We start from the raw sequence: 27,029 nt of genomic DNA on the forward strand, positions 1-27,029 counted from the left end.
TTCCAAGGTCACTGCTTAGTCCTATTAGAAGTTATCCTAATAGGAGTAGAATGGCAGGGGTTTTATAAATTTATAAACATATTTCATAAATTAATTGTATTCTGAAGCACAGTGTTTTTACTATGTGTCATCAATCGGCCATATTGGCGGCACGGAACATAAACAATGCCACTGAACGCTCAAATTTGGCTGATTATTGCTGCTGAAAATGGTCACTTGTTGTCTTGTTTTAGGCTATACTAATCGGTCAGATCGGGAAAACATTTGGAGTACTATAGACTGCCAAAAGTTATAACAAGTGAAGGAGAAAAGTGCAAAAAACTGTCTGAGGAACAAGAGGCGTTTGAGGACATCATTCATGTTTGTTCTTATCATTTCCAGTCAAGTAGGTGAAATATTAGGCTAATATCTTAATTAATACTTCTTGTACGTATCTTTACCGCCTATTAAATTAAGTTTGTCAAACTATTGTGCTTTCCTGCTCACTAAGTCCTTCTCTATATGATTTAGCAGCGTCCACACGTTTTTCCGTGGTTTAGACAGGATACTTTAGCAGAACAACATATTCAGTAGTACATTCACCATGCAATCAATGCTATTGTTTATATCCAAGTATCTCCAATATGGCCGCGTATCCGGGTAACTGACCACACCATGAAGTGTAAACCCTCTATAATAAACTTAAATGAGATATTTGAAAAAGAATTCTGATCCAAATTAGAGATCACTTACAGACACCTCGAAGGTGCAAATTTCCTTCATTATATGACAAACCTTATTTAACTGGCAGCATTCCTCCAATTTTCACTGAGATTGCAAGATGGCGGGTTGTTCTAAGGTGACTGAAACCCTGTGACAGGAGATTGTCCAGATGATCTTTTCAGCCACTGCAAGAGAAACTGGTCATTCCATATCTGTGATTTCTTGAATATTGCAGGTTTGCAATGACACCAATTCATTCATGTCTCCCAATATGGCTGAAAATCTCTGAAAAATCTTTGGCGACAAAGTTGAGGTTAAGAAACCCAGTTCAATTACCAAATTATGGAAGAGAGTGGAAGAAAAGTGGACCAAGATCACACCAGCGCAATGTGAGAAACTAGTGATGTCCTGTGGACAGACAGATGTGCTGAAGTCATTCAAAGCAAGTGCCTTTACACTTCCTACTAATTTCTGACATCTGTATCCATCCAAAATTTTAGTTGTAATCTTCTTTTGTGCTACAGTGGTTACTGTTCTTCAATTTTGACCGCTGATGTTTTTTTGTTTTTTGTTTTTTTTTCACAAAATAGAGGTTTTTGTTGAAATGCCTTGGTTATTTTGTCAAACATGTTAGTAGAACAGTGGTATACCTACAGCTAATATTCCTTCAAATTTTGAGCGATGAAGATTAACAATATAAAAACAAGTATTTATAGATTGTTCTTTCATGTTGATCTCCCCTGTATATATCTTTTTTATTTCAGTTTTAGTCATTCAAGTCATTTCAGTTTTATTTCAATTACTAACATTTTTAAATAGTTTAAGTTAATAACACTGTTCCACAAAAGAAAGAAAGTCATGCAGGTTTGGAATGACGTGAGAGAAAATGATAACAGAATTACAATTTTTTTGAGTGAGCTATCCCTTTAAGCCCAACAGCATGGTTGATAAAGAGGATGTTGTATATCACACCAGCTCAAAAACAAGCAGCTGGAGTCGAACCAGCTGATCTTCAAGAATATTACCCTCCACCTGCTCTATCCTAGCAGCTGAGATCCATTTCCGCACTAATGCTTCTCCAAGGCCGTGGTTAAAACGAAACCCGTCATCCACTCTGAGCTCTAACAGTATCCTGCTGTTTGAATAGATCTCGAGAGCGATGTGACTGGCACGGAAGAGCAGTGTTGAGTTTCTCCTCTGGTGCATTTTCCTTGAATAGTTCTACTCTAATACGCACATCCCAAGAAACGCATCTCTTTTTGTGTTCTCGCGAGTGATCCATATGGAGACGCAGGCCTCATTTGACATGCCGTGACAGTTGTTTGAATTCATCACTGCTGTTTGTTTTTGCCAATGCACAGCTCTTGAGATACAATTCAGCAAAGTCCCAGGAGTTCCCAGGGATTGTGTTTGGGTCTAGAACTTTCAAAAAACACCCAAGTGAAGTTCTGAAGTCCCCCAGATTCCACTGAACTTCTAGAACTGTGACAATTCTAGAACTTTGGGTTGAAAGTTTTAAACTGGACCTGTTTTGTAATTGCTAGTAATCTATTTCCTGTGAGCTTGTGTGACAACTTAGTTGCCTGCAGTAAAATTCACTCTAATGGAAAGATGAGCTCTCTCTCTCTCCCCCTGACCCACTTTACGGCAGAATCCAGTCGGGTGGGTTCCAGTAGAACCTCTTCCAGAAATGCTGTTTAGGGGTCAATCCAGTCCACCAACTCATTTAAACAGGTAGCTTAGTGCTAAACAAAACCTGCTTGGCATTTTACTTCTGTAAGCATACGTTAAGTATTTTTTGTATTTACGGTCTTTTGATGGCCATTAAATATATATATACATATATAAAAAATACATTACATTACAGTAATGACATCTGCAGTGAGATCTTAAGTGAGATTTTATTTAGTAGTCCAGAAAAAGAGGCATGTTTTACTTAATCGAATTTACATGAACGTTATATAATTATACAGACGAAAAGAGAAATTATTCTTAATTGCAATGTGGGTCACAACATGAGAAATAAACCAGTACTGGCTCGTGTTTATATCGTTGTAAAGCTTATACTGCCATCTATAGGTGCGATTTGAACTGTTTTGTGCATGAGTTGCATGTAAAGCAGTGGTTTTCAACCTTTTTGATTCTAAGGCACCATTGTCTAGTAATAACACAGTAATTACACTTCAAAATGTAAGATTTTTATAAGAGTCAAATATACTTTAAGGTTTCCACTCCAAGAATGAGATTTAATGTGATTTAATTAATAATGATTAGGAATAAGGACTTTTTATTTCTTTCTTTATTTGCAGATTGTACCTGATAAAATATTTTAGAGCTTGGAATAACCAGAAAAATGTATATTAATTATAGAAATATTTTTTTATAAGCTAAGTTTTAAGATTTTCATAAATTTGTGCTGTTTTTCCTATTTTAAAAATGAAATGAAATTATTTTTAGCAGTTATAATTTATTTTAATGCTTGTTTTGTCTAATATTCATTTATTTTAAGAACCACTGAATAAAGGATATATAATTTCATATTTTTCCATCTGAAGTAGAAGTAAATACTTACACCACCAGTCAAAAGTTTTTGAACAGTAAGATTTTTAATGTTTTCTAAAGACGTGCATTTATTTGATCCAAAGTACAGCAAAAACAGTAAAACTGAAATATTTTTACTATTCAAACTGTTTTCTGTTTTATTATATTGTCAAAATGTAATTTATTCCTGTGATTTTAAAGCTGAATTTTTAGCATCATTACTCCAGTCATATGATCCTTCAGAAATCATTCTAATATTCTGATTTGCTGCTCAGAAAAACATGTATTATTATTATGTTGAAAACAGCTGATTCAAATTTTTTTCATGGTTCTTTGATGAATAAAAAATTTAGAATAACAGCATTTATCTGAAATAGAATCTTTTGTAACATTGTAAATGTCTTTGTCATCACTTTTTCACATGTAAAGCACCCATGCTAAATAAAGTATTTATTTCTATGATCTAGAGAAAGGATAAATGTCAGGTGAAGTGACAGTTAAACTAGACTTTAAGACACCGAGATACAGAGCATCAGGAATCTCTGCCCTTTGACACTGACACAGCTGGCAATGGCAGTACTAAGCTGTCCCATCATTCCTCTCTCTCCCTCTTTGTTTCATTCACAATACAGTATGAAATACAGTGTTATACAATGAGAAGTGGTTCTTTGCTCTCATTGTGCGTATAGTACATCTACATCTCCTATTTGTACAATTATATAAAGGCTTAAATTGAGCAATATTTCAGAATCAGATTTAGCTTTATACTTTATTTATGACAGTGTATTAACATAATATATGTATTTTTGAGTTACATCAAATAGTCCTCCTCCCTCCCACATTGTATATGTGTGGCTCCTATGTTGCATAGGGGCATCAGAAGCTTAAACATCCCATTTTATGACACACATTCCTCCTCCAAGCACCTTGTAAAGGAGTAAAGGACACTGCTGGAGGAAAGGTACAGGAGGTCAAGAGGAACAGCCATAAGCTGTCACACACAAGCATTCCAGACTGTTGCTCCAGCAACATCTGGGTGTAAAAGAGTGTGGCATGGTTGAAAATACAATCCTGTATTGATATACACTGCTGTTCAAAAGTTTGGGATCAGTAAGGTTTTTAATGTTTATTTATTTATTTATTTTTATTTATTTATTTATTTATTTATTTATTTATTTTCTTATGCTCATCAAGGCTGCATTATTTGATAAAAAGTACAGAAAAAAAAAATAATTTTGTGAAATATTACTGCAATTATAATATTTGCTGCTATTTTAAAATAACAGTTTATGTACTTATGTTAATATACTTAATGACAACACAGACAAAAAAATATAAAAAAAAATAAAATATAATTTATTCCTGTGCAGCAAAGCTGAATTTTCAGCATCATTACTCTGGTCTCCAGTGTCACACAATCCTTCAGAAATCATTCTAATAAGCTGATTTATAATCAGTGTTGGAAACAGTTTAATATTACGTTTAATAAAGCAGCTGAAATAATAGTTTATGCTGCTTAATATTTTTGGTGACCTGTGATACTTTGATTCTTTGGATTCTTTGATAAATAAAAAGTTAAAAACAACAGTGTTTATTCAAAATAGCAATACATTCAAAAGTTTGGGGCCAGTCATTGTATTATTATTATTTTTTAAGATATTACTTATATTCAGCATGATGTGTTAAATGGATAAAAAGTGATAGTAAAGACTAATGTTGTTAGAAGAGATTTCTACTTTTTTTTTTTTTTTTTTTTTTTTACCTTTTATTCATCAAATAATCCTGAAAAAAAGTATCACAGGTTCCCAAAGAATATTAAGCAATATTAAACTGTTTTCAAGACTGGAGTAATGGCAGATGAAAATTCAGCTCTGCGTCACAGATATAAATTACATTTCAAAGTATATTAAAAAGGGAAACCAATATTAGAAATTGCAATAACATTTCACAATATTACTGTTTTTTTCTGTATTTTTGATCAAATAAATACAGCCTTGACGAGCATAAGAGACTCCATTAAAAAAGTTAAAAATTATACTAATCCCAAACTTTTGAACAGCAGTGTATAAATATGACCACGCTGGTTATTTAAAAAGAAAAGCCTATTTAAAACTCAAACGTCAGCAAAACTGCAAACAACATACAGATAATTATTGGTTAAAAAAGTTCATATTTTCATCACACAGTCACAATCCGAGTGAAGCGTTCACTCGCCTCACCGCGCGCGCGTGCATGCGCCAATTAAACAGTGAGCGAAACAACGCGCTCATCCGCGCGACCTGAGGTGAGGAGTGATGAACAACAGGAGCTTTCAAAATATTAAAACAAAAACATGTCAGCAGCACTCTAAGTGTGATATTTGCAGCTCTACAGAGACAGGCTGGTTATCTGGAATTGGATTCCAAGGTTGTTATTCCAGGAATAATGTGCTCTGGAGAGACTGGAGCTTGATTTCATAAAGAAACAGCTGAAGCAGCTGAACAGAGGTAGGTCTCTCCACAAATCATCTTATCTCACATATTGTTTCTTTATTTGACGATTTTAAGCGCGTCACCCGTAGGATAAACTTTATAAGCAAACTAAATTATCATTTTTTTTTATCATTTTAATTAATATCACGTAGTGTCGTATTCATTTCAGTACATGAATGTTATCAACAGTTACAGTTTGCGTAGGCCAACTCTCGTTTATTGTGTTTTTAATAGTTTTATCTTGCTTTCACGGTGTTTATCGTACGGCTGAGTTAATGTTTATTATTTATTGTAGTATTTAAAATCATATGTGTTACTGAGACGGTGTTTTGTGTTTGTATGTGGGCTATGAAACAGTGCATCGTCCTTTTTTTTTTTACCAAAAGCGTTGTCTCATTAACTCTTAATAATATATATAATAATCTTATTGTATCATATTGACTATAAAACTGCTGTTCCACATTAGTCTCTGCCTCACTGAGAAACAGGTACTAACTTTATTTGATCATGTTTGACTAAAAAGCATGCTACATTATGCTTCAATTTATTTTTTAAATGCTTTATGATTATAATCATGCATCTATCTTCATCTTTCTCTACAACATTTATCCACTTGGCAAAAATCCAAGGTTTAAAGAGGATGTCTGCAGCAAAACGGCTAAATGCTGAGAAGAATTTCAGAGTGGTCGTCCGTCTATGTGCACGTGAGAACACGCACTCTCATACAGGTTTTATACACATGCCCTCACCCATACAATGTATATAAGGTTTGCACAACTTTCAATGAAGTTTGCATAATGACTGTGTTTCATTGTATTACCTCGTTTCTTTGTTCTTATCTTGATTTCTCCAAACATCCTGCAGCTATTTAACACAACTTTTTCAATTCCTCAGCGAACAGACCAGAACATTCTGTCTCTTTAGATGAACCCAGAGCCTCCATTAAAGTGACACATCTCAACAGAGTAGTTGTTGACACTGGAAGGGTGAGTGTTGACTTGAATGAGATCAAAGATGTCACTTAATTAGATTCATCATCCTCTTTTGCGAAAACAGAACAGAAGTGATTCAACTCAAACCAAAGTATGCAGTAAAGTCAAGAGAAGGTGTTTTCAAAATATATTTTTTTGTCTGTGTTGTCATTCTCCAGAGTCACAAGCCTCATATTATAGCCCTTGACGCAGTCTTAGATGAGGAGGCCTCTCAGAGGGATGTTTATGATTCAACAACAAAGGTTCAAAGAATGCTCTTAGCAATAGTTTTCGCGTTTTATACTAGTGCGTAATATATTTTATTTGTAAATTGAGATGCTAATCTATCTCTGTCTTTCTGCCCCAGTCTCTGGTCGAGTATCTAATGCAGGGTTATAATGGCTGTGTGATTGTCTATGGCTCTCCAGGCAGCGGTAAGACTCACACCATGCAGGGATGCAGCGTGTCAGCCAAACACAGAGGCATCATCAGCCGTGCAGCTGAGGATATCTTTGCCTGTATCAAACCTTCAGGCTGTTAGTTTTAGAAAATCACATTTTAGGATTTCATGTTTATTTGTAGACTTATAGCACATGTATTGCGATAACATTTCACTCCTCATTCACTGCATCATGTCTGCCAAAGTATGCATAATAAAACCTGTACATCAGCATCCTAGAACAATCCTTGATTTGAATAATCCAGCTCCCAAGGCATCTCACTGCAAAATCAGAGTCTCGTTCTACCACATCTTTAATGAAAAGATTTACGACCTATTGGTAAGTGTTTATAGTGTAATAAAATCACTGTATCATCTAAATCAATCAATCACAATTATTTTACATTACTGCATTTGGCAGATGCTTTTTACAGAGCTTTGTATATTTTTATCAGTTCATGTGAACATTTACATGTTGTATTACATGTAGTTTTTCTAGTGCATCCTTGCATGCATCCTTGCCTAATACTTAAAAAAAAATCATACTGACACCAAACTTTTGAACTTTTAGGGTACCAGTAAATTTCATTATTGTTTAAAAATTGTTGAAACATTTGCCCCTGGTTTCACAGACAAGGCTTAAAGGAGAAGTCCACTTCCAAAACAAAGATTCACATATAATGTACTCATCCCCTTGTCATCCAAGATGTTCATGTGTTTCTTTTTTCAGTCATAAAGAAATAAGGAAAATATTTCTGCGTTTTTCTCCATATAATGGACTGCTATGGTGCCCCAATTTTGAACTTCCAATATCCAGTTTAAATGCAGCTTCAAACGATCTCAAATGCGGTTGTAAATGATCCCAGCCAAGGAAGAAGGGTCTTACCTAGCAAAACGATCTGTTATTTACATTTAAAAAATACAATTTAAATACTTTTTATTTTCAAACGCTCGTCTTGCCTTGCAGTCCCCGAACTCTGTGTATTCTGGCTCAAGACAGTTAGGGTATGTCGAAAAACTGACCGTATTTTCTCCCTCAACTTCAAAAATCATTTAAAAATCATCCTACATCGCTGCAGAAGTACCGACACAGTCTTTGCAAAGTAAACATGCAAAGAAGATCAAACCCCCTAACAAAAAAGGTAAAAAACAGCAGTATAGGACGATTTTGAAGTTGAGGGAAAACATGAGATGGGAGTTTTTCGACACACCCTAACTGTCATGAACAGGGACAAAAACAGTCCAGGTAGAGTAACACCAGATGAGCGTTTGGCATTAAAAAGTATATAAATTGTATTATGTGTATTAAAATAACCAATCGTTACACTAGATAAATCCCTTCTTTCTCGGCTGGGATCGTTTACAACCGCATTTGGGATCGTTTGAAGCCGCATTTAAACAGCATTTTGGAAGTTCAAAATCGGGGCACCATATCAGTCCATTATATGAAGAAAAATCCTGAAATGCAAAAACTTAGCCTCTAAGTTTAGACAGTGTTTTAAAAACTAGTCTGACCAACTAGCAGTTAGCTAAAGGGTAATCAGTCTTATTTTTTTGCATTCAACTTAGACTAATCTACATTTTATGTCAATGAATTGTAAAAATTACCAGTCTTAAAGAAAAAAAATGAGCTGACTTACCTTTAAGACTGGTCTTAACCTTTTATGCAACTGGTCCCAGGCTTTGAAGTCTAAGATAGAGAAAGTGTTCAGATGCTCTTGTGTTTCTGTTTCTCTGTTTAGGATCCAAAAGCGAGTGAGGTGATCTGGGTGCGTGACTGTGAGGAGGTGGTGCGTCTAGATGGGTTGACAGAAGTGGAAGTGCACTCCGCCCAGGATCTGCTACAGGTGCATCGCCGTGGCTCCGCGCTCAGACACACAGGTAAAAGCCATTAGAGTAGTTCACTTCCAGAACAAAAATTTACAGATAACTTACTCACCCTGTTGTCATCCAAGATGTTCATGTCTTTCTTCAGTTGTAAATAAATTATGTTTTTGTCGAAAAACTCCCATCTCATTTTCTCCTCCAATTTTAAAATTCCTACATTGCTGCAGAAGTACCGACCCAGTGTTTACAAAGTGAAAATGCAAAGAAGGTCAAACGCCCTTTACAAAAAAACGTAAAACAGCGATGTAGGATGATTCTGAAGTTGGAGAAGAAAATGAGATGGGAGTTTTTCAACATACCTGTCTTGGACCGAAATACACAGAGTTCACACAGAGCTAGACAAGACAAGCATTTGAGGTTAAAAAGTAGATAAGACCCTTCTTCCTCATCTGGGATCATTTAGAGCCTTTGAAGCTGCATTGAAACTGCATTTAGACGTTCAAACTCGCGGGCACCATTGAAGTCCACAATATGCAGAAAATTATTGAAATGTTTTCCTTAAAAAACATAATTATCTGTAAGTTTTTGTTCTGGAAGTGAACTACTCCTTTACCTCAATCTGATGATTCACTGATTCACTTGTCTTACCCTTCTAACATTCTGCAGGGATCTCAAAAGGAGATTTTCCAAGCCGATCCCACATGGTATTCAACATTGTAGTCATTAACACAATACTCCAGTCCCCTGGTAGGTGTTTTTATGTTTCCTAAACACGTACGTCTTTCTAGAGTTTCCCTAAATTATGTATTTTGCCATGATTTTATTATCTTATTAGATTAATAAAATAAACTCCAAATGCTAAAGATGTTTTAGGAGAGTTACTCTGACATTATGTAAGATTTTTACTTGTTTGTGTTGGGTAACTCAGTCCATTTGTCGGTCAATAGCCCCCCTCAGACAACCCCCTACGCATTAGTAAGCTCTAGGAACCACTGCCTGCGGTCTGATTGTTATTGTAGAGAGATAGAACATACCAGAGCCTCCCACAGGGTCTCCCTGTACCCCCCGCATGGTGTGTTGCAAACTCACAGTGTTGTGGTGTAATTATGTTCTATAATACAAATCTGATTAACTACCTCCCTTTGTGTGTGTTTGCGTTTAATGGTTGCAGAGGGAGTTTTGACAGCCAGCAAACTCACTCTGGTAAGATGATAGCATCGGAGACTCCTTTTGGCATAACTAAAATATTAGGTATTCTCTGTGAGAAGTACACATTCTCGGCATACTTGAGGTGAGCACCATATTTGTGAATTAATAAAGATTTATGAAACTCACTTGATGTTTGCCTTTTGGTAGGTGGATCTGGCAAGTTCAGGAAAAGTAAGTTTATATGTTACTCTGAAATGCTTCTTTCTATCCTCACTGATAATTTTAGTCAGAAATTGATTGACCACCACTGATTGACCTATTATATTATTAAATGATTATAATTATTCTAAAAACTGACTACTATTTTAACCATGGGACTATTTTTCAAGTTATAAAAAATGTTTACCTAAAGAAAAAACATTGATATGCCAGTCGGTGGTAACAAGTGATCGTAATGAGTCATTAAAGTATTGATTCACTCAATTTGTTAAAACACGCTGATTCGAGTGACTGCCTTAAAGGGATAGTTCACCCAAAAATAAAAATTCTGTCATTAATTACTCACTCCCATGTCGTTCCAAACCTGTAAGACCTTTGTTCATCTTCGGAACACAAATTAAGATATTTTAGATTAAATCTGAGAACTTTTTGACCCTGCATAGACAGCAACACAACTACCACATTCAAGGCCCAGAAAGGTAGTAAGGACATTGTTAAAACAGTCCATGTGACATCAGTGGTTCAACTTAAATTTTTTGAAGCTACGAGAACACTTTTTGTGCACAAAGAAAACAAAAATAAACAATTTCTTCTTTTTTGTGTCAGTCTTTGATGCTGTAATTCAAAGTCTTTGAGTTATTGACTCAGCTGATTCATTCAAACACCTCTAGGAACTAAACAAGTGTGTGTTGCTCAGAGACGCGCAACAGACGTGGCTTTGTGTGTAACTGTTTTTGGTGTCGAAGCTCAAATAAACTGACAAAGTAACTGTATCTAAACAAATCTGAATGTTTTAATGTTCACACTTTCTTTCTCTTCCCCCAGTGTCGTCGTTCTGTGGTTCCTGACATTAAGAGAGCTTTCAATGCCACAAATGAAAACCTACAAGAGACCAAGATGCTGAAGCGCTCCCTCACCATATTCGGAAATGTTAGTAATACCTCAAACATGTCAGCAAAAAAAGAGCATGTTTTATCTATTATCACTGTTGTCCCGGTCAGACTAACAGCATTTTTGAAGAGCAGAGTTTGTTTTGAGTATCTCAAAACGTACTCCAGTGATTATTTATCAGTCTGAGGGTCCTATCTTAATCATATCAATGTGTTGGCTGCATATGCAGGAAATTAGACGCAGGAAATGATCTGTAGGGATACATAGCTTTCCATTTAGGGAAGGGAAGATGTCATGTCACATTAACACAGAGAAAATGCTTTCTGTAGAATATTGGCCTCTTCTTTTGATTATTTGCATTTAGATAATGTGGAGGCCTCCTCTTCTTGTTATGAGTTTTCTCACTGTGTTTGAAGGGAAATACCATAATATGAGAGTCATTTTTGACATAAATTGCATACAAATGTTTTGATAACTGTTCTGGTATAAAGTATATAGTACTATAAAAAATTAGACCCTGGACCACAGTCATTAAGGGTAAATTTTTCGACAATGAGATATAGATAATGCATGATTTGTTACAATTGGACAATATTTGTCCGAGATACAACTATTTGAAAATCTAGAATCTGAGGGTGCAAAAAATTTAAAATATTGAGAAAAAGGCCTTTAAAGTTGTTCATATGAAGTTCTTAAGAATGCATATTACTAATCAAAATGTAAGTTTTGATATATTTACGGTAGTAAATTTACATTCAATCATTTTAAACCATACAATGTATTTTTGGCTATTTCTACAAATATACCCATGCTACGTAAGAAAATCTCGGTCTCTCTTTTTTGTTTTTTTTTAGGTAATTTTTGCTCTCAGTTCTGCGGGGTCCCAGCATGTCCCATACAGAGAATCCAAACTAACTCGAGCACTTAGGGACTGGTGAGCAGGATCAGCATCATCATTTCTCCCATTTCTTCAACATTTGTGTAAGTTTGTTGACTTTTTCTAAGTTTGATGTTTATTTTGCTGTCTGGTTTAGTTTAGGAGGGAACTGTCGGACATGTTTAGTGGTCACAGTGTCATCTCAATCATCTTCAGTATCTGAAACTCTCAGCTCTCTACAGTTTGCTTCCAGAGCCATGGCTGTTCCTTCACGACCCATATACACATCCCAGTTACATTACACACCTGAACAGGTATACACACTCTTCCCAGGAACATTTTCATTCCAAAAACACATACTTCAACAAATGCATATACAGTCTTCCCAGACACATCACATTTCTACATATAATTCACCTCACCAGAAAAACACCACAGCAGTATTGTCCTATAATAAATGTCTTTGTACTAATATTTCCAACAGTTTAGCCCTTTAAATTATCTGAAAATTGACTCATTCAAGATGTAGATGACTTTGTTTCTTCATTTGTACAGATGTAGAGAAATTTAGCATTATGTCACCAACAGATCTACTGAAGTGAATGTGTGCCGTCAGAATGAGAGCTCAAACAGCTGATAAAAACATCACAATAATGTCATGAGGATTATTTGTGCATTATTATGATGTTTTTATGAGTTGTTTGGACTCCTATTCACTCGTGATGGCACCCATTCCCTGCAAAGGATCCACTGGTGAATAAGTGACGTAATGCTAAATTAATCAAAATTTGTTTTGATAAAGAAACTAACTCATCTACATCTTGGATAGCCTGAGGGTGAAGAAATCTTCAACAACCTTTCATTTTTAGATGATCTATTTCTTTAAATATGACTGACTGGTTGTTTCCAATGACCATTTTACACTTACAGATCATACTCAGATGCACAATGATTGTGAAATCTTAGACATGCCATTCTTATCTGTTTTATAAAATCTAGTCGTTCATAAATTCTCATTCAGTAATCTCACAAAAATATTCTATCCATGTGTATATTTGAATGGGAAGAAGGACATTAATCATCTGAACAGACAGCAGATTTTACCGCCGGTCGGTTCTGACAGAAAGGTGAGACTCAAACTCACACACATACACAGCACATATTCACATAGACATAATTTATAGCTTCACTTTGAACCCTGAATGTGTTTGTATGTCAAGTGCCCTTTTGCAGCTGAGTGAGTCGTAAAAATGAAAGGGGCAACTTTTATGGTGCTCATCACTTTGACTCTTCATTTGAATAGTTTTGCCTCTTGTGGCCTGTTTCTAAAGTTACAGTATAGTGAGAGAGAACATGATCAGGACACTCTGAGCCAGAGGAGGACAGTGTTAATCTGAATATACAATATATAATGTTTTATTAGGACATTCGGTCCTCGTGTATGTTATAACTGGGATACGAATACTGTAAAATTCCCATGGAACAAGCCTGGGGTCAGATAGCTAAAAAATATCTTTATAAATAGCATTTAAAATATTTCAAAACCCTTTAAGGTTATATAGCAGGGCCCCATTTTGCAACAGTTTTAAAGACAAAAGATAAAATGTGTGAGAAAAATGTGTTAAAAAATTCTGTTGGGAAATCTACTTCTATATTAAAGGAGAAGTCCACTTCTAGAACAACAATTTCCAAATAATTTACTCACCCCCTTGTCATCCAATATGTTCATGTCTTACTGTCTTCAGTCGTAAAGAAATTATGTTTTTTGAGGAAAACATTTTGGGATTTTTCTTCATATAATGGACAAGTGTGCCCCTGATTTTGAACTTCCAAAATGTAGTTTAAATGCAGCTTCAAAGGGCTTTAAACGATCCCAGCCGAGGAAAAAGGGTCTTATCTAGTGAAATGATCGGTCATTTTTTTCGAAAAATTAAAAATGTGTATACTTTTTAAGCACAAAAGCTCGTGTAGCACAGGCTCTGGGATGCGCGTCCACGGGTCATTCTTGAATGATTCGTTCATTTTGAACGAATCTTTAATGTGACTCAGAAAGAACGAGTCATCTCGGGGAGAGATTCGTTCAGTCACGCATGCGCAACATTCTATTAGGTTCTGTACTGGAATTAGTTCACCTGTTTCGAGTCTTCGGATTTTTCGAGTCGTTCGTTTATCTTATGGGGCTGTCACGTGATGCTGATTTTGCTAAAATGAACGAAATGACTCAAAAAAAAAAATTGTTCATTTTGCTTAACGAGACTCAAAGGTCCGAGTTGCTAAAATAATCTGAACTTTCCATTACTACTACGAATCACGTCTTCGAATCACCACAAGTTCATCGTCTGTGTACTCTGGCTCAAAAAGGTAGAGTATGTCGAAAAACTCCATGTTATTTTCTCCTACAACTTCAGAATCGTCCGACATCGTTGTACCTTTTCGTTTGTAAACAGCGTTTGACTTACTTGCACTTTCTTAGTCATTGCGCGTTCGCTTTGTAAACACTGGGTCTGTGGTTCCGCCTAAATTCCGCGTGACCTTTCGACATGATTCAGTAGTAAGCTGCATTTAAACTACATTTTGGAAGTTCAAAATTGGGGGCACAACTGAAGTCCATTATATGAAGAAAAATCCTGAAATGCTTTCCTCAAAAAACATAATTTCTTCACGACTGAAGACAGAAAGACATGAACATCTTGGATGACAAGGGGTTGAGTAAATTATTTGTGAATTGTTGTTCTGGAAGTGGAGTTTTCCTTTAAAGTATTTAATTTTAATGAATGAGTATTTAAATGAAATGAATGAAAATGAAATATTGCCCTTCACACTAATTGCAGTTTGTGAATATATCAGGTATGAAAGTAAAAAAGGAGAAAATTGTAAACAATGTCTTTTAAAATTTGACAAGCTTCAATTCTAACTATGGAGATTTTTAGTTAATGTCAGGTTGTAAACCTGCATGCAATGTAGTAGGTTTGGTAGAGAGATGGTACACTAGACCTTCAAAGCTTTGTTTTAAAAATGTCTTGCTTTTGAGATTCAAATAACTTTTGAACATTATATAATTTACTGCATGTTTCTTCTGACACAGTATGATCTTGTATCTTCATATTTTGTGTTCATTTGCTGTATTTTCAGTCACAGACATGCTTGCTTCCCGTTCTTTTGAGCTCAGTCAGTCCCTCTGAACCTAAACTCAGCTCAAGTGGAGATGGGCTGGAGCTCAGAAGTTTTCTCCCCCAGCTGGAGAAACCAGGCCAAACCGAACCACCTGGCCATTACAGTCGCGGATCTCGACCTGTAGATGAAAAAAACAGAGCTGATGGTAACAAGCTGCGTTTCCAAATAAAATCAGTAGTCATTTTTTAAACACTAAACAAGAACTTTGAACTTCTTTGCAGGTAGGACGCGCTCCCTGTCCCGTTCCCTGCCAGGGGCAGTTCTCCATGATGCTGGAGGCAAAGAAAGAACCGGAAAGGGATCAGAGTTTTCATCCTCACACCGCCGTTCATTAGAACGGCTCTCCACATCCTCTCTTGAACCTTTTTCATCTCCTTCAGCAGTTGTGGAGTGTCCTAACTGTTCCCGGGAACGAAAGATCCGAGAGGAGTATGACAAGATTATCGTTCAGGCTAGGAGAGACAAAGATTCTCTCAGTCAAAAAGTAGCAGAACTGGAGAATGAGTTGAGGATGAGAGCAACACAGCCGAGAGAAGAGGGGTCGAACAGGGAGAAGAAAGGAGGAAATGAAGAATCTATCAGCAATACATCTGCAGATCCAGGAATATTAAAGACAGCAGAGGTACCAGAGAATGCGCCGAATTATGTGACAGTATTTTGTCACATTGTTTCTATAGAATAATGCATAGTGGAGAAAGCACTGATCCCTATATTTCAATTGACTAAGAAATTAATTTTTATATTAAGATATTTTGCTAAGGAAAAATGACTGGAAGAGTGTAAAGAAATGTCTTTGACTGTCCTGTAGGTGTGTTTGCAGTCAGAAGCAGAAGGTCTGAGATCAGAGCTGAGCGCATGTCATGAGAGAGAGAAGTTGCTGACACAAACACTGCACTCTGAGAGAGAAAGACTGACCGAGGACATCCAGGAACTGCTCACACAGCTCAACAGCACCAGAGAGAAAAACAGCCAGCTTGTTTCAGCCCTTAACAACCAGCGGGTACAAATCACACAAAGCCTAGCCGAGTTATAGAACATCTGTTTGATTATATGAATATGTGAAACAACACAACCTAGTTTGATTAATGATTAAATAAAGAGGTGTAGTGTGATCACATTAGATTGTTTTCATTTTTGTCTATGATTGTAGTTTAATATTCATGTTATTATTGTGCTGTTTGTATGATAGGAGAGTTTGTTGGCACAACTACAGACCAGCAGAGACGAGCTTGAAAGATTTCAAGAGAGTGCGTCTCTTACCCTCAGCCAGCTCAAGACTGAAAAGGTTTCATGATTTATTCTGTTCTTAATATTTTATTTTTATTGTTTGCTCTATTTTTCTATTAGACGTTTTTCATACGATCATTATCTTTCTGGAGATAAATTGGAAACAATACACTGTTACCAGACCTTAAAGGATTAGTTCCCTTCCAGAATAAAAATTTCCTGATAATTTACTCACCCCCATGTCATCCAAGATGCTCATGTCTTTCTTTCTTCAGTCAAAAAGAAATGAATTCCAGGATTTTTCTCAATATAGTGGACTTCAATGGTGGGTTAAAGGTACAAACTTCAGTGCATCTTCAAAGGCCTCCCAGCCGAGGAATAATTTATTTAGCGAAACGATCAGTTATTTTCTAAAAAATAAAAATTAGTCTACATTTTAACCAAAAATGCTCATGTTGCACTAGCTCTGCCTGTCTACATGCATTACGTAATTACATTGGAAAGGTTGCATGCGGTCAGTTCTTCATCTGTGTACTTTGCTTCAAAAATGTAGGGTAGGGCGAAAAACTCCATCTCATTTTCTCCTCCAACTTCGTCTGACATCGTTGTTTTACCTTTTTTTATAAAAAAAGGCATTTGACTTTCTTTGCATGTTCGCTTTGTAAACACAGGGTTGGTACTTCCGCCTACCTTACGCGTGCATAATTACTTAATGCGTGAAGCCGAGCTAGTGCAAGATGAGCATTTGTGGTTAAAAAGTATATTAATGTTAATTTTCTTTTAGAAAAATAAGTCCCTTATTCTTGGCTGGGATCGTGTAGAGCCTTTTGAAGCAGCATTGAAACTGCGATTTGGCCCTTCAACCCATTGGCCACCATTAAAGTCCACTATACTGATAAAAATCCTGGAATATTTTCCTCAAAAACATGAATTTCTTTTCCACTGAAGAAAGAAAGACATGAACATCTTTTCAGACAGGTTTCAGAAATACTCCCCCTGTCTGGCATTGGTTAGTCAAACAGATAGTCCCGCCCCCAAATTCACACCATTGGTTGAGCCAATGTTGTTATATTGTGTCACTCAAACAAGCAACATTTTTTTGGACGTTTTTGGACTTTTTTGGGGAAATTAACCTACAAATTGTTTACTTCAAGTTGTGTCTGGATATTAAGGGAAGAATAAAGTATTTTAACAGTAAAAAAAACACCACATCTTAAATGGAGAAAGAAATTAAATGTGTTTTATACTTTATTGGTAGATTACTGAACTGCAGTTTATTTACGTTTTACAGGCTGAACTGATGACACACTTAGAAGACTCAAAACATTCCTATGAAAAGGTAACCAAAGATGTATGCTACCAATAAAAAGGTTGGGGTTGGTAAGATTTGTTTATGTTTTTGAAACATATGTTATGTTCACCAAGTCATTTATTTAATAAACAATACAGTAAAATAATAAAATTGTGAAATATTACTACAATGTATTTTAAAATGTCAAATATTTCTGTGATCGCAAAGCTGAATTTTCAGCAGCCATTACTCCAGTCTTCAGTGTCACATGATCCTTCAGAAATCATTCGAATATGCTGATTTGCTGCTCAAACATTTATTATTATTATCAACAGCTTTTTTAGAAACTGTAATATTTTTTCAGTATTAATTTCTTTTAAGAAATGTTTTACTGACCCTGAACTTTTTCATGGTAGTATATATAATAACTGAGTGTTTTGCACATGCATGCTGCTTTTACAGGTGTGCTTGGAAAATGCTGGTTTGAGACAGAAACTCAAGTCATTTGTGAGGGAGATCAACTCAGCCCCCTTTACAGAATCCAGCACACACGCAGTCACAACGAATACCGAGATGATTGTTGTCTCACACCATGTGTCTCAGCAGTGTCCTGCAGGTGTCACACAAGGCAAGAGATCCACTTATTCTCTTTTTCATCATTTGAAAAAACAGCTATATCAGCCTTATTTATTATTCAGTGTTTAGGCTGCTAATGATGTTGTTTTTGTCATGTCAGCAGGAAGCTTTAGTCAGTGTGAAAGATTTCAGCATCCTGAGGTGGAGTTTACAGAGAAATCAGAAACCACAAACAACAGCAACTGTGAACAGCCTCTGTTTAAACCTCACAACATCTACAAGCAGCTGTGAGCATCTGTTGATTAAAACAAACATATGTGCATCTATCTTATGAATATGAGTTTACAGGAGTTATATTTGACTGTCAGAGCTTATGTAGTGGGTTCTGTGTTGTTTCTGCAGGAGGAGGGAGCACAGTCTGTTACTGGATGTGATGCTGGTTCTCTACAGGAGAGAGTGGTTTCTGCAGGATGCCATACCATACGTCAGACGTACACTCAGGAAGTGTGGACTGAGACCTGAGGATATAGACTAAAGACTGTTATTGTGTGTGAGTGAATGAGGGAGGTGGAAAGTAAAAGCTATCCTTTGAATCAAGGCATAGTTCACCTAAGAGTGCACAAAACTGTCACTTGGGCCGCTACATCTTTGTACCTTGTTTACCCCTGAATGGTACATATAAATAGCTTAAAGGTACATATTAGTAAGTTTAAGTACATATGTATCCCTGGACCACAAAACCAGTCTTAAGTAGCATGGGTATATTTGTAGCAATAGCCAAAAATACATTGAATGGGTCAAAATTATCCATATTTTTCTTTTATGCCAAAAATCATTAGAATATTAAGTTCATGTTCTGTGAAGATATTTTTTACATTTTCTACCGTAAATATATCAAAACCAAAAAAATCAAAACGTTTTTGATTGGTAATATGCATTGCTAAGAACTTCATTTGCACTACTTTAAAATCGATTTTCTCAATATTCTGATTTTTTTTGCACCCTCAGATTCCAGATTTTCAAATAGTTGTATCTCAGCCAAATGATGTGATACATCAATGGAAAGCTTATTTATTCAGTTTTCAGATGATGTATAAATCTCAAAAAACTACCCTAATGACTTTTTTGAAAGGGTGCCGCCCCATTTTTTTTCCCTTAGAGTGTACAGTGAACGGGTAAGGAAGCATTCAAGGTTTGAAAGCACTGTAAAATTATCATAAAACTTGCATGTGAGTAAGAGACAAACATTTAAGTTGTTACTCACTGAAAATATTGGCTTTAGCCCATGGGAGTAGATGAGATTTCATGAGTGTCTAATTTATGAATGATTTGTACTTTTGAATCTGAAAATTATCTGAAAATTACTAAAAGATTATCAGTAAATTACTTAAATCTTTGTCTATTTCTCACACTAAGCTATGGTGTGACTTCAGAAGACGTTGAATATAGTACGCGAATCATATGGACTACTTTTTATGATGCTTTAATGATGCTTTTGCAACTTCTTGCAACTAAAGATTAAAGGCTTCAGTCTCTACTGCAGTTGCATGTTCAAGAATGACTAGCACAATCTGTTAATGTTCTGTGGAAGAAGCAAAGTCATCACAGATTAGGAACAACACAACAGTGAGGAAGTAATGACTGAAATGCATTATTAGAATATAAATGCATATTTTAGAATATATGAAAGTTTTTTAAATAAGTTACAATAAAAAAAATGAACTTTTTCATGATATTCAATTTTTTTAAAATGCACATGTATTAAGTTTATTGCTAGGGGAACAATAAAGAAAAAACACTGTTAACAAAGGAATGAAACTGACACCCAAAGACATTTGTGACCCTGTACCACAAAACCAGTCATAAGGGTCAATTTTTTTAAATTGAGATTTATATATATTGAATAAATTTCCTTACGACTGGTTTTGTTGTCCAGGGTCACATTTCAGTTGTATAATGCAATAACTTAATTTGGAGTCCATTTAAAATCCAGCTAAAAGTGTGTCCAACCAAAATACATGTAATAGAGACTATTAAATGATCATGAGATTATTTGTTTTTTTCTCCACAGTAACACAAGGAAAAACCAAAAACTGTATCTGTTTCTATCACACCATGTGGATATAGAGTTAAAGTACTGATGATAGTACTATTGTAGGCTGTGGTTTAGTCTATATGTGTCAGAATTTAAACACTGATGTAGTCACTCTTGCAGGTGTTCAGGGGTTCTTGGCTGAGGCAGAGGCTTGTCCTGCGTAGGGTATGAAAATAGGACCAGTCTCTGTCTTTTTCTCTGTTCTTCTTTCTCTCCATCTCTTCTTCCACCTGCAGCGCAGCCTTGTTCTTCCATTTCCTGAGGTTGCTGCTGCAGTGTGATATATCTGTGCTCTGTGGCCTTGAAAATTCATCATCATCCTCATTCTCGGTCTCTTCTCCCTCTTGCAGTGTGTCCTCCAGGATGCTAGGAGGCAGTGCTGAGCCTCTATGATTCAGATTAACTGACTCATATATCTGGCAGGTTGGTGAGCTGGGCCTATATAGAGACCTCGGTACGGGTCTAGCTTTGAACGCCCTTCGTTCTGATTTGGGAGTCAGGTTGTTTAACTCATCCGCTAGTTTTTTCTCTCTTTTCTTTCGCTCTCTTTCGATGAAGCTAAATGGCTGTTGCGGAAGAGGTGGGGTTTGGTGTTGGGTGCCTTGTTTGTGGTGGTTTCCGTGGAGAGTGTGATCCATTTGATTTTTTTGCTGCTCGAGCTTATTTGGGCGCTTACTGATGATGTCATAGAAGAGCAAGTAAGTGGAGGCGGGGGCTGGCTTAGCGCGAAACTTCTTGCTACATTCTTTCAGCTCGTCCAGTTCTTTTTTCAGTCTGTCGTTTTCTAGCTCCATCTCAGAGCGAGTTTTCACATTGCGCCGCTTGCGATCCTCCTCACGAAGCATCATGCGAAACGGTTTGGGAATGGTTACTTTGGAATTCCGTCTCAGGCTTTCCATCCCCTGATTGGCTGCATTGTGAGATGAGTTCTCCTGAGAGTGAAACAACGCCCTTTGCTCCTCTAAGGAATTCTGACGAGACCGCTTTAATAAAAAATGGATTAAATCAGAACAACAAAATCAAAAGATTTACCTTTTTCCCTTAAAGGGATAGTTCACCCAAAAATGAAAATTTCCCCATGATTTTCTCACCCTCAATCCATCCCAGGTGTATATGAGTTTCTTCTTTCAGATGAATACAATTGGAGTTATATTAAAAATGTCCTGCCTCTTCCAGACTTTATAATTGCAGTGAATTGGTGTTGATTTTTTGAAGTCCAGTAAAGTGCATTCATCCGAAGTGAATCAAGCAAACATGCGTAGGACGGTTAGCAGAACCTAGTAAGGTTTATAAAGTTTTAAATATGGGTATTTTTCTTACACAAATGCATCGATTCACTTCAGAAGGCCTTTATTAACCCCCGGAGCCGTGTGGAGTACTTTTTATGATGGATGGATGCACTTTATTGGACTTCAAAATATCAACACCCATTCACTGCCATTATAAAGCTTATAAGAGCCAAGACAATTTTTAATAAAACTCAGATTGTATTCATCTGAAAGAAGAAATATACACCTAAAATGGCTTAAGCGTGAGTTAATCGTGGGTTAATTTTCATTTTTAGTTAAACTACCCCTTTAATATTTAAAATAATGTGATGTGATATTGTTTTCAGTAATATGCAGTGCTTACATATCTAAAAATTACAATAAGAATTACAATTTAGAGCAATAGTTCTCAACTAGGTGACCTCAGCAAACTTGCTAGCCCCAAATAAACCTTAAAATGATTTAAATGTAGCTACATTAATAAAATTTGAAAATAAAGATTTACAATATTAAACTGACACAATATTTTTAAGTTTATTTCTATTACAACAGAAATACATGTCAGCTTAGATGGAGAAGACTGTGAATATTGTCTTAGACAAAGGTGGATCTTAAAGTGCTGAAAACCACTTATTTACGTGTTTGTTTTTCTCAATTTTATTACTTTCAGTTTTGTCTCCAAATTACATTATCAGCATAACATTTTGAATGACAAAAACTGTGAAATATTAGCACGAATTTCAAAATGTCAGTATTTATTTTGTCCTCCTTTTGTTTTAATAACACTAATACTTGAGCCGCTTGACCTTCATAAGTTTGTATAACACCTGACCTGATGATCATATTCTCCAGCATGATTTGAGAATGATCTAAATAGCTTCTTGTGCTTCAGTGGAACAAGATCATCTGATCGTCCATACAAAAGAGGTTCACATGATTAATGTTGCAACTTGGCTTATTTGATTAGTGGCCTTTACACTCAACAACTGTCCGGATCTTGCAACTCCTCCTGCATAACTGCAAAGCATCCAAAAATAACCATGTGCTGACTCATAACAGTGTTTTCAGTGGAAACTGTCGTTCTTATAGAAAGTACAATTTACTAGAAAAGGCTAATGAATGCTGCTGAATAAATTTAGACTGGTGACTAATTTAAAGGTTTTTGTAATGGACATATTTATAATGTATCTAAATCTGCATATCTATGCACCATGACATCCTTCAGTAAACAGAGTTCTTTTAAAAGGGTCGTGAACTGCCTTTTTTATTTTGTACTGTTCTCTGAGGTCCATTTATAGTGGTATTAAGATTTTTACATCAAAAAACATATTTTGGAAGTAATAGGCTAATTTCTGTCCTGTTTTTAACACCCTTCATCAGAACGCTCTGTTTGAATAGGTGTGGTGGATTGTAGACTCCGAAGTAAACGGCCACTGCTACGATTGGCTAATAGTTGTGTATGTTTGACAGCTACATCCTTCATAATTGAACGCTGCTGAGATTAAGGATAAAAACGTATACTTAGTACATATCAGACGATCCCTAATAACAGACAAAGCAATAGTGACCATGTAATAAAAACAGTTGCTCACACTCGTGTGGTGCCACATTACTGTCAGATCCAATATAGTCGGCACTGCATAGTCTTAGTTTCAATCTTTTTTAAAATACCATGTCAAATTGTGCCTTTTTTGTGAATTAATCTCAGTAAAATGAAGTGAACAAAGGACAAGTTCTTATTGATGTGGTCTGGAACGTCATTAAAAATAAAGTACATCCACTTTTTCATAACGTTGAGATCAGCAGGCTGTTTTTCCACAGCTTCACACTGCACAGTGTCTCGTCTTCAGAGCCATGTTTTTTTGTTTGGTTTCTGCATAGACGTGCGTTCACCTCTCGTTATTTACACTATATGCTCAAATTGGTGGGCGGAGCTAAACAGGCAGTGACGTGGAAGCAGATGTTTTTGATCTTCTTCTGCGGAGGCGGTGCTTATCTACACTATTACATCACAGAGTGGCACATTTCCCAGCCTCTCGTTTTTTTGGCAGACTGCCTTTAATATACAAGCTGTTTTTAGACTAACCAGAAAGTTTTGAGTTCTGAAACATACAGGATGTTTTTATAGTACAGTGACCTTTTATATGTCAAAAAATCAAGGGAATTTTGGTTTCTCAGTTCATGACCCCTTTAATGCCGAAATACTTTTCATACACCAAAAAACAGCTTGTTCAAACTTTATAAACAACTTTTAGTTATGCCTGTTTTCTGAGTTTTAAAAGATTGTTGAATATGATAAGCAAATTCTTAAGTTCATCTCAGCTCTCATTTTCAGATTGACTTACTGACCTTTAACTTCAGATGAGAAAAACCATTCTTCAGACGTCCCACTGATGCCTTGCTCCCAAGCTGGATGAGCTCCACCTGTCCGCTAATGAAAGAGGTCAAAGGTCAGGGATCAAACACCATGTGTGTAATCTGAGGATTTAGATACAATATAGTGAAGAAAGCAAGTTACTTTGAATATAAACCATCAGTTTTCTAGTAATTCCTTTTTTTCTTTCTCATTAAAATCACAGACCTCTCTGTATCTTCTCCATGTTGTCTCCAGCATGTAATGAGCTGTCTTTCTCTCTGACCAGGTTTGGTCTGGCTCACATAGAGTTTTTCCAGCTCAGATATGTTTCTCAGGTGTTCTCTCTTTAGCTCCTCTAGTTTGGTGTAGTATTCCTGTTTGGAGAACAGATGAGGGGCTCCACATGGCTTCCCATAGTCAACATCGGAAAGAGAGCTCAAGTTGCACACTGCTATATTATCACTATCAGACTGCAGCTCACACTCCTGAGAAGCAAAAGCAAGCAAACCGTAAGCAAACTACTGTTCAAATGATACATTTAAACCAAAATTACCACATGTTATAGTACAGAAAAAAAGTCTATCAAGTGGTTCGTCCATTACAGAGTATCACTTATTGGTCTTTTATATTAAAATGTCAGATATCTACCTCTGTGTGGTTAACAATATCATTCAGGGAGCATGTATAATCCTTTTCCTCTCCAAACAGAGCCTGAAGTTCACTCGGCTGCAGCCTCTCTGCGCGCAGTATCGAGGTCATGTTCCAGTCGCTTTATTCTTTAGTACAGCACAGCTCGTCAGTCAGCTTTCATATAGCTTCAGATAAGTATTTCTTTGCTTCCTTTCGCCTTTTGATTTCGTTAGCTCCTCTCATAGGTGTGGGACTGCCACACTACAGTAGGTTAGGATTTCTAACCACACACATTCACACTCAGATGTGCCAATCACAGTTTATCCCTGTGGATAAGCCCCGAAGGGTCACGATTTAGAGGCCTGTTCGCCATATGTCCCATACATTCTTTAAACCCAGATTTACACCTTCAAATGTGATTTGAAGTAAACCGTCCCATTCCAAACCTCAAATCAGATTTAGAGATTAACAACAACGTCAATTACAGCGTGAAACCAGAAATTCAACATTGTTTCTTGCAATTCTAACGCTATTTCTTGCAGTTGTGATTTCATATCTCACAACTGCACGTTATTTCTCAGAAGTGTGCCTATTTCTTGCAATTGTGACTTAATATTGAACAACTTAATTTCTTGTATTTGCAGCTTTCTATCTTACAAGTGCAACATTATTTCTCACAATAGAGGGTTTGCACTTACATCAGTTACCCGGATGCATGGCCATAATAGTGATACTTGGTTGTGAACAACAGCATGGATTGCACAGTTAATGTACTACTGAATACGTTGTTCTGTTAATTTATGCTGTTTAAACCATGGAAAAAAGCTGCTAAATCATACAGAGAAGGATTTAATAAGCAGGAAAGGACGCAATATTTTGACAACCTAAAATTTACATACGCCTTGCAGAATCTGCAAAATGTGAATTGTTTTACAAAAATTAAAGAGATTATACAAAATGTTGCATGCATGTTATTTTTTATTTAGTACTGACCTGAATATGATGTAAGTTTACATATAGTCCACGAGAAAACAATAGCTGAATTTATAAAAATGACCCTGTTCAAAAGTTTACATATGCTTGATTTTCAATACTGTGTTACTTGAATGATCCACAGCTGTTTTCTTTTTTTAGTGATAGTTGTTAGCTGACAGTTAAACAGAACAGTTAAACTGCCAGCTGTTCTTCAAAAAATATTTAGGCAATATAAGAAAAATGCACACATCTTCATTCTGTTCAAAAGTTCACACCCCCAGCTATCAATGCATTGTTTTTCTTTCTGACGCATCAGTGAGCATTTGAACCTTCTATAATAGTTGCCTAAAAGTTGTTTATAAAATTTGAACAAGCTGTTTTTTGGTGTATGAAAAGTATTTAGTCATTAAAGGGCTCATGAACCGAGAAACCAAAATTCACCAAAAAGGTCACTGTACTATAAAAACATCCTGTACGCTTCAGAACTCAAAACTTTCTGGTTAGTCCAAAACAGCTTGTATATTAAAGGCAGTCTGCCAAAACGACAGGCTGGGAAATGTGCCACTCTGTGATGTAATAGTGTAGATAAGCACCGCCTCTGCAGAAGAAGATCAAAAACATCTGCTTCCACTCACTGCCTGTTTAGCTCTGCCCACTGCAGTCCCGCAGTTGTCCTCAGTGTGAAAAGATGCATCTCAAAATCATGCAGTCATTGTTGGAAAGGGTTCAAATACATGAAAATGCTGTAAAAACAAAGAAATTGTGGCAGTTTTTGGAAAACAGCAGGCAGTTTAACTGTTCAGAACAAACAAGGGACTCATGAACAGCTATCACTAAACAGCTATAGATCATTCAGGTAACAACACAGTATTAAGAATCAAGTGTATGTAAACTTTTGAACAGGGTCGTTTTTATAAATTCAACTATTATTTTCTCTTGTGAACTATATGTAAATGTATATCATATTCATATAAAATTATGATCCCTCCTATTTTGGTAATATAATTAACATTTTGCAGATTCTGCAAGGTGTGTGTAAACTATTGTCCTCAACTGTATATATGAGCAGTTTAATTAAGATATTAGCCTACTATTTCACCTGCCTGACTGGAAATGATAAGAACAAACACGAATGTTGTCAAGATTCTTGCCCTTGCCCTTTAGTTTGGCCAACCACAAATGCATTTTGTTCCTCAGACAGTTTTTTGCACGCTTCTCCTTGATTTGTTATAACTTTTGGCAGTCTATAGTACTCCAAATGTTTTTTCCCAGTCCGACCGATTACTACAGCCCAAAACATGACAATAATTGACCATTTTCAGCAGCAATAATCAGCAAAATATGTGAGTT

The 27,029-nt window shown here is 36.1% G+C and overlaps 1 protein-coding gene across 1 annotated transcript; it reads left to right on the forward strand.

The window, feature by feature from the left end:
* Positions 1–5,501: 5,501 nt before the first annotated feature.
* On the forward strand, positions 5,502–20,081 carry si:ch211-63b16.4 (kinesin-like protein KIF3B). Its single transcript, XM_051134249.1, has 22 exons — positions 5,502–5,729; positions 6,344–6,418; positions 6,609–6,700; positions 6,865–6,948; positions 7,053–7,203; positions 7,391–7,464; positions 8,867–9,005; positions 9,618–9,698; positions 10,123–10,154; positions 10,308–10,331; positions 11,145–11,249; positions 12,065–12,144; positions 12,245–12,401; positions 13,155–13,214; positions 15,220–15,406; positions 15,483–15,883; positions 16,070–16,261; positions 16,451–16,546; positions 17,780–17,827; positions 18,242–18,407; positions 18,519–18,642; positions 18,758–20,081. The coding sequence occupies exons 2-22, from the start codon at positions 6,355–6,357 to the stop codon at positions 18,888–18,890; spliced, it is 2,490 nt and encodes an 829-aa protein (XP_050990206.1). The 5' UTR covers positions 5,502–5,729; positions 6,344–6,354; the 3' UTR covers positions 18,891–20,081.
* The last annotated feature ends 6,948 nt before the right edge of the window (positions 20,082–27,029 follow it).

Source organism: Labeo rohita, chromosome 17, assembly GCF_022985175.1.
Source record: "Labeo rohita strain BAU-BD-2019 chromosome 17, IGBB_LRoh.1.0, whole genome shotgun sequence".
NCBI classification, from domain to species: Eukaryota; Metazoa; Chordata; class Actinopteri; order Cypriniformes; family Cyprinidae; genus Labeo; species Labeo rohita.